The sequence below is a fragment of the Spermophilus citellus genome (assembly GCF_964194105.1).
Source record: "Spermophilus citellus genome assembly, chromosome: 19".
In the NCBI taxonomy this organism is placed as follows: domain Eukaryota; kingdom Metazoa; phylum Chordata; class Mammalia; order Rodentia; family Sciuridae; genus Spermophilus; species Spermophilus citellus.
In genome coordinates this window covers 19,780,907-19,788,406 of record NC_138201.1, presented here as the reverse complement: position 1 = coordinate 19,788,406, position 7,500 = coordinate 19,780,907, and the positions used below count along the sequence as shown (strand labels likewise).

The 7,500-nt window shown below is 59.5% G+C and overlaps 1 protein-coding gene across 1 annotated transcript in view; it reads left to right on the top strand.

Moving 5' to 3' along the window:
- UROC1 (urocanate hydratase 1) overlaps positions 1-7,500 on the top strand; it is a gene marked incomplete at its 3' end in the record, with an annotated part of 24,009 nt that overhangs the window by 8,197 nt on the left and 8,312 nt on the right. Inside the window, 9 exon segments of the mRNA XM_081276286.1 lie at positions 1-83; positions 762-859; positions 1,562-1,634; positions 2,538-2,659; positions 2,997-3,070; positions 3,885-3,983; positions 4,112-4,211; positions 5,051-5,132; positions 6,584-6,683. The exon segment at positions 1-83 is cut by the window's left edge and continues 97 nt beyond it. Of these exon segments, the coding sequence (XP_081132412.1) occupies positions 1-83; positions 762-859; positions 1,562-1,634; positions 2,538-2,659; positions 2,997-3,070; positions 3,885-3,983; positions 4,112-4,211; positions 5,051-5,132; positions 6,584-6,683 (831 nt within the window).

Here is a 7,500-nt window from a genome sequence, read left to right as displayed (position 1 = left end):
TACCCGGTGCAGCTGGACTTCACAGAGGCTCAGAGGCTCATGGCCTCCAACCCCGCTAAGTTCAAAGGCTTGGTCCAGGAGAGGTGGGGGAGGCCCAGGGCTGCTGGGGGTGGGGACGCTAGACCTTCGGGCAGGGACAGCCCACCCCCTCCACCCACTTTGAAAGGCTGTCCCCTGGTTCAGCAGTGGGCAGCTGCAGGCCTCTGGGCAGGACTTTAACCTCCCTGAGTCTCTGCCTCCTGTCAGCCAGATGGGGTCATGGGCTCACCTAACTGCGGGAATGCTTGGGGGACAAAAGAAAAGATTTGTGGCCCCGCGCGGTGGTGCACGTCTGTCATTCCAGCAGTTCCGGGAGGCTGAGGCAGGAGGATCGCGAGTTGGAGGCCAGCCTCAGCAAAAGCAACTCAGCGAGACCCTGCCTCTAAATAAAATATAAAAAGGGCTGAGGACGGGACTCAGGGGTTACCTGGGACCAGAAAAAAATTTTTTTGCAAAATCCCCACCCAATGTCCAGCTGCAGTAGTGCTAATTCTGGTCCCCTCTGAGCTTGGGGACCAGGAAGTACTTGCTTGGGGGCTGTCACCTGGGTGAGGAGGGTTTAGACAGACAACGGGGACACCCCAGCTCATGCATCGGGTCGGGGGAGGTTTGGGAGCGATGGCATCTTGCAGGGCGCGGACCCTGGAAGGACCCCCGAGGGCTCGGTGGGCGGGGCCTGGAGGGCGGGGACACGGGGTGGAGCCAAGGCCACTCCCTTGCAGCCTGAGGAGGCACGTCTCGGCCATCAACCGGCTGGCCCAGGAGAACTTCTTCTTTTGGGACTATGGCAACGCCTTCCTCCTAGAGGCTCAGCGAGCAGGTAGGCCAGAGGGGAGGGCCGGGAGGGTCCCCTCCTGCCACGGAGCCAGCGCCCCAGGAATCTCCTCTGAGCCTCTACCCGGGGCCTTTCTCCCAGAAGCTGGTCCTCCCAGGCGGGCAGCTGGGCCTCTCTGGGCCTCAGTTTCTCCACGTAGTTGAAGAACATAAACTGCAAAACTTCTTTTAAGACAGGAGATCCATGCGCAGAGCAGAGGGTCCAAAGGCGCTCCAAGATGCACGGGGGGCCCGCTAGGTGGCGCCCGCCTGTCACCCAAGTGGCTCAGGAGGCTGAGGCCTCCCTTTCTCGATGATGATGATGATGTACCAAGGACTGAACCCAGGGGTCCTTACCCACTGAGCCCCGTCCCCAGCCCTTTTTCTATTTTATTGAGAGACAGGGTCTCGCTGAGTGGCTCAGGGCCTCGCTAAGTGGCTGAGGCTGGCCTCCAACTTGCGATCCTCCTGCCTCAGCCTCCTGAGCTGCTGGGATGACAGGTGTGCGAGACTCACCCTGCTATTATTATTTTTAATTAGTGCGTAATAGTTATATGGAAACACAGGGTTTATTGGCTGTATTTGTACATAGACTTATTTAAAAAAAAAAAAAAAAGATCCTTCCCCAGCCTTTCCCGGGCCCCTTGTTGACGTCACCATGTGGTGGCCATGTGGGTGCTCACCCCGGGGACGGGCATTCTGTCGGTAGGAGCGGATGTGGAGAAGAAAGGGGCCAATAAGACGGAATTCCGCTATCCCTCCTATGTCCAGCACATTATGGGGTAAGTGACGGGGTGGCCACCAGTTCCAGGGTGCCCAGTGCCACCCCAGTCCCTTTCAGGGGCCTGGGATGTGGCGTTTGGGCCCAACCGACCACCCTCAAGGTCATGTGCTGTGAGACCCTCACGCAGCCCCAAAGCAGCCAGGTACCGGGTCACAGGGTTCCCACAATGACAAGTGACCAAGCCCCAAGAGACTCTGTCAGGAGCTGGTGAGGAGACAGGTGGGCACCAAGGGGCAGGACACTGAGGTCCCTTCTCTGAGCCCCAGAGACTCCAAGAGCCTGTCCCCTAGGTGGGCCTCTGGGGTGCTGTTGGGGACAAATGTGGGAATTCGTGGCCCTGGAGAGAGGTCACCCCAGGCACAGGCAGCCCCGGGCAGCCCGGCGGAGTATTCTCCCAGGGCTGAGCACCGCACGGGGTCCTCAGTCCTTGCCCTTGTCACAGACTTCTGAGGCTGGCCTCCAATTCGAGATCCTCCTGCCTCAGCCTCCCGAGCCACTGGGATGACAGATGTGGGTCACCCTGTCCGGCTAGAAAATATTTTTTAAAACAGAAAGGTGAAGGTCACCTTCTCAAGTTCAGCACGGAGCTGGGCTCAGCCTGGGGAGGGATGCAGGGGGACAGCCCCCAGGAAAGGTGCCCCCACCCAGCCTGGCAAGCACCGGAGCCCACGTGGGCTCCATTCTTGGCTCACGCACCTGGTGATGGGTTTTCCCGTCATTTTACAAAAACCAGGTGGAATTTTTTGGACCAAAATCTCCGATGGCAGTTTGAGGCGAATTCGGCTTGTTCTTTGCTCTGGTCTCTCTGGTTGGCATGTCCCCCCGGGGCCACACCCCTGGCCCTGGCCGGAGGAGCCATCAGCGTGGGAGACCCCCGTTGAAGACACATTTGTCCCTGCAGGGACATATTTTCACAGGGATTCGGGCCTTTCCGCTGGGTCTGCACATCTGGGGACCCCGAGGACCTAGCTGTCACGGACCAGCTAGCCACATCTGTCCAGGAGAAGGCCATTGCTGAGGGAGGTAATGTCCTGAGGGGGGTGTAGGGGAGGTGGGCCCTATGTGCACACTGTGCCCTGGAGATGTCCTCCCCTGTGCGGGTCAGGATCCTCCGGGTGGAATTAACAGGAAGCCAGTGCATTGGTTAGGTTTGCAGTACTGTGACAAAAGGCCTGAGAAAATCAGCGTGGTAGACAAAAAAGGTTTACCATGTCGGAGGTTCCAGGGTACGGTTGGCCCCGACTCCTGGATTTGGGGACAGAGTCAGAGCAGGCGTCTGTAGCAAGCAGCCTGGACCAGGAGGGCCCAGGACTCCGGCAGGGGCACCCTCTGCCCATGACACCCCACTTCTTCTCTGCAGCAATGACGGAGTCTGTGAAACTACAATATATGGACAATGTCCGCTGGATCCGCGAGGCGGCCAAGCACCACCTGGTGAGGCGTCCCTCGGGGCTCCCAGGGGAGGACTGGAGAGTCCTGGGGGAGGCTGAGTTGACACAGGACCACATGTGACCATGCCAGAGCCCCTGGGAGGGGCAGTGGCCACCACCTTGCCCTAGAAAAGAGAGATGGATACAGGGACCTTAGACCAGGTGGCTGGGGTGACATGTGGAGGAACAGGAACCCCTTGTGAACTATTGCCAGCAAATCGACATGGTACTGTCACCCTCAAAAATAGGAAGTTCTTGGGGGGGGGGGCGAGGATCAAAAAGAGCCTGTTATCCCCGTGGCTCAGGAGGCTGAGGCAGGAGGATCGCAAGTTGGAGGCCAGCCTCAGCCACTGAACGAGGCCCTAAGCAACTCAGGGAGACCCTGTCTCTAAATAAAATATAAAAAGGACTGGGGACAGGGCTCAGTGGGTAAGTGACCCTAGGTTCAATCCCTGGTACCAAAAAAAAAAAAAAAAAAAAAAGAAAGAAAGAAAGGATCGCAGGGGGGAGGTTAATCCCATAATGTCACCTCCCTGGAGTGTGGGGAAGTTGGGCTCTCAGAGTCTCCATGATCCAGGGCTCACCCCTGGGCAGCTCAGACCTCACGGGGACAGGCAGTGGCCAGGGGCTGAAGGGAGGGTGTGCCCCAGTCTGCCACGCACCTCGGAGGGCCATCTGGGGTCCCCTCAGACCACACGCCAGGGGCCTTGTCTAGGGATCAGAGGGGCCGCCAGGCTGCTGGGGATGGTGGCTTGGTGACTCCAGCTCGTCCCCAGGTCCTGCCTCTTGCTGGAGGGTCTCTCCCACTCCCCCTGCAGGTGGTGGGCTCCCAGGCACGGATTCTCTATTCGGACCAGAAGGGCCGCGTGGCCATCGCTGTGGCCATTAATCAGGCCATCGCCAGCGGGAAGGTCAAGGTGAGGCCCTGCCGTCCAGGGGGTCCTCTCCCCGCCCTGCAGGCCCCACCTCCCGAGCCTTCTGGAACAGCCAGACCCTTGCCCTCTGCCTCTGGTGGCTCACCATCCTGCACCTCCCTTTGCCCCAGGCACCCGTGGTTCTGAGCCGTGACCACCACGACGTCAGTGGCACTGACAGCCCATTTAGGGAGACCTCCAACATTTACGACGGCTCTGCCTTCTGTGCAGGTGAGGACCCCCCCATATACACACTCAGCTGTACACGCCTGGCCTCCCAGCGGCTCGGGAGGCTGAGGCAGGAGGATTGAAAGTTGGAGGCCAGCCTCAGCCACTCAGGGAGAATCTGTCTCAAAAGGAGAAGGGCTGGGACGTCACTTGGTGGTAGCGCTCCTGAGCTCAATTCCCCTGTAGGACCAAAAAAAAAAAAAAAAATCTAGGGGCTTTGATTGATCGGGGGAACCTCATGCAAATTCAGGGCAGAAAGACCCGTCCACAGGGGCGCCCTTCTGAGCATGCTCAGTTGGAGATCATGCGCCCCACACCCCTGAGCCCCATCCCCAGCCCTTTTTCTATTTTATTGAGAGACAGGGTCTCACTGAGTTGCTCAGGGCCTCGCTATGTGCTGAGGCTGGCCTCCAACTTGCGATCCTCCTGCCTCAGCCTCCCGAGCTGCTGGGATGATAGGTATGCGTCACCGCGCCCAGCTCCCCTCATCCTCTTTTAAGGGAAGGGGCGAGGCTCCTTGACTCTGGGTGTCCACAGTTAATATGTCTCTGGGTTCTGCAGCTGGTTCTCTTCTAGCTGCGGGCTCTGGGGCTCAGGACTAGGGAGGACTTACCCTGGAGGAGAATCGTAGGGGACTCTGGGCCTTTGTTGGTGCCTCCTGCTCAGCTGGGGCTCTGCCAGCACAAATCATGGCTGTTCCCGGAGCCACCGGTCCCTGGTTCCCACTGGCCCAGCTGTCACCTTGTTCGTGCATCCTGAGCCTGGCCTGCGCTCAGGCCTACTGGACAGAGGGACGTGGGGCCTGGTGGACAGAGTGACGCATGCTGTTCTTGCTTCTGCAGACATGGCCGTGCAGAATTTCGTAGGAGACGCCTGTCGTGGAGCTACCTGGGTCGCGCTTCACAACGGAGGGGGCGTGGGCTGGTAAGGAGTGGGTCAGAGGATGGGCTGGGGGCTGCTGGGACAGCGTATCAGGGAGAAATCTGCACAGGGGACTCCACTTCTTTGAGTCACACCTGGAGGTCTGTTGTGAGTGCCCAATAAGAACAGCAACCCCCCTTTCCAGGTCAGCGACTAGGGCATTCCCGTGTCCTCTGAGAGCCTTGCTTGAAAGCATGACGTGCCCAAAGCCAGACGTGGTGGTGCACACGCCTGTCATCTCAGCAGCTTGGGAGGCTGAGGCAGGAGGATGGCAAGTTGGAGGCTAGCCTTGGCGGCTTAGCAAGGCCCTCAGCAACTCAGCAAGACCCTGTCTCTAAATAAAATACAAAATAGGGCTGGGGAGGGGGCTCAGGAGTTCAGCGCCTCTGGGTTCAATCCCTTGCTTAGGGCCTCCCTAAGTGGCTGAGGCTGGCCTCCAACTTGCCATCCTCCTGCCTCAGCCTCCCGAGCCGCTGGGATGGCAGGCGCCTGTAGCCTCGAGGCGCTGCGAGGTTGATGAACTGCGCCTGCGTGTATTTGCGGGGCGGGGGAGCATCTGGGGTCAGCCTCGCCTCAGTCCTACCTCCCGGCGGGATTTGCACCTGCTCTGAGCAGCAGGGGGCGCTGTGGCTTCAGGGCCCAGAGCAGCCGCCCAGGCTCAGCTCCCGGGGCCACCTCGGAATTGCCCTCTGAGCCTGATTTGGCGGGATCAAGCCATCCCTGATCTTCCTGGGCTGAGTCCTGCAAAAATGGAGTTTCCCTGAGCATTGCAGAGGGCTGGTTGGCCGCCTGCCCAGGGAAGATGGAATTCTGAGCTGTGGCCACGTCAGGTGGCTTTAAATAGGACCTGAGCTCAGGTCCCTTCAGCACATGGGCTGCAGAGCCTCGGGAGCCCAAAAGAGCTGCCTCCTCCCTGGGAGACTGACCTCGCAGTCCTGGGTTTGCCAGGCTGAGTCTGCAGGGGAAGAGGTCGAGCCGGAAGGAGAGGGGCTGCCTCCCAACTGGGTGGTCCTGCTGACTTCAAGCAGGAGGTGACACCAAGTGAGCCACTGTCATCCCAGTGGCTCGGGAGGCTGAGACAGGAGGATAGCAAGTTGGAGGCCAGCCTCAGCAACTTAACGAGGCCCTTAGCAGCTCAGTGAGACCCTGTCTCTAAATAAAATAGAAAAAGGGCTGGGGACAGGGGCTCAGGGGTGAAGCATGTCACTGGAGATGACCTCAGGGCCTCCTGGTCCAGCTCAGAGGCCAGGATGTGGACACTCTGCCCCCCAGCTCTGCTTCTCTGGTGCCTGGTGGCCCTCTGTCCCCTGGTCTGCATGCTCCAGAGGCCCGTGTGACACGGGTTCCCCTTACTCTGACACTAGAAGCCAGCGGTTTTGGAAACACGTATTTCTGCCTGCTCCCTGTGCGGCCAGGTCCAGGGAGTACCCTCAGAACCCCTCGGCCTCTTGCAGGGGAGAGGTGATCAACGGGGGCTTCGGCCTTGTGCTGGATGGGACCCCAGAGGCCGAGCAGAAAGCAAGAGCGATGCTCAGCTGGGACGTCTCCAATGGCGTGAGTACCCCCCCTGACCCCCGGCTCCTCTTCTACCCCATCTGAGGTCTGGCCTCCGTAGCAGATTCAGACTGCAGATCAGGGCCAGAGTTCTCCAGCACTCAGGGACTCCTCCCGCCCTCCCCGGCCACTCCAGTGTCACCCCAGACCTTTTCTAGAACTTCTTTGCAGTCTCTGACACTGATCTCACCTATTCAGTCCAGCCTGTCTCTGAGGTGGCCCCAGAAATCCCAGCCCTTCCTCCCGGCAGAGCCACCCCCAGTGATGAAAGGTCTCACTTGGGGCTGGGGAGGGACCTCACTCAACCATGTAGCTGCATTCTTTTGGTCCCAGGGATGGAGCCCAGGGGTGCTTCACCCCTGAGCCCCCATCCCCAGCCCTTTTTCATATTTTATTTAGAGACAGGGTCTCGCTGAGTTTGCTGAGGGCCTCGCTAAGTGGCTGAGGCTGGCCTCCACTTTCGATCCTCCTGCCTCAGCCTCCTGAGCCGCTGGGATGACAGGCGTGCGTCACTGCGCCCGTCTTGGAGGGTCTCATTCTTAGGAGGAGCTTGGCCCTTGGGTTGAACCAGGGTGACCCACCTTGGCTGAGATACAGCTTTGGGGTGGGAGGGGCTGGATTCCTTCCAGGACCATCACAGGGGACCCCGGGGACAGACAGGAAGCAGCTCAAAGTGGAGGTCAGAGGCCAGCTCAGAGGAGACCTGGGCTGTGAGCAAAGCGTCCGGCGAGCTCAGAGGCCAGTGGTGGGACGATGGTTGACTGAGACCTCCCAGGTGGAGTGAGGTCACTCTTAAGAGATGGAGGAGGTGGCTCTG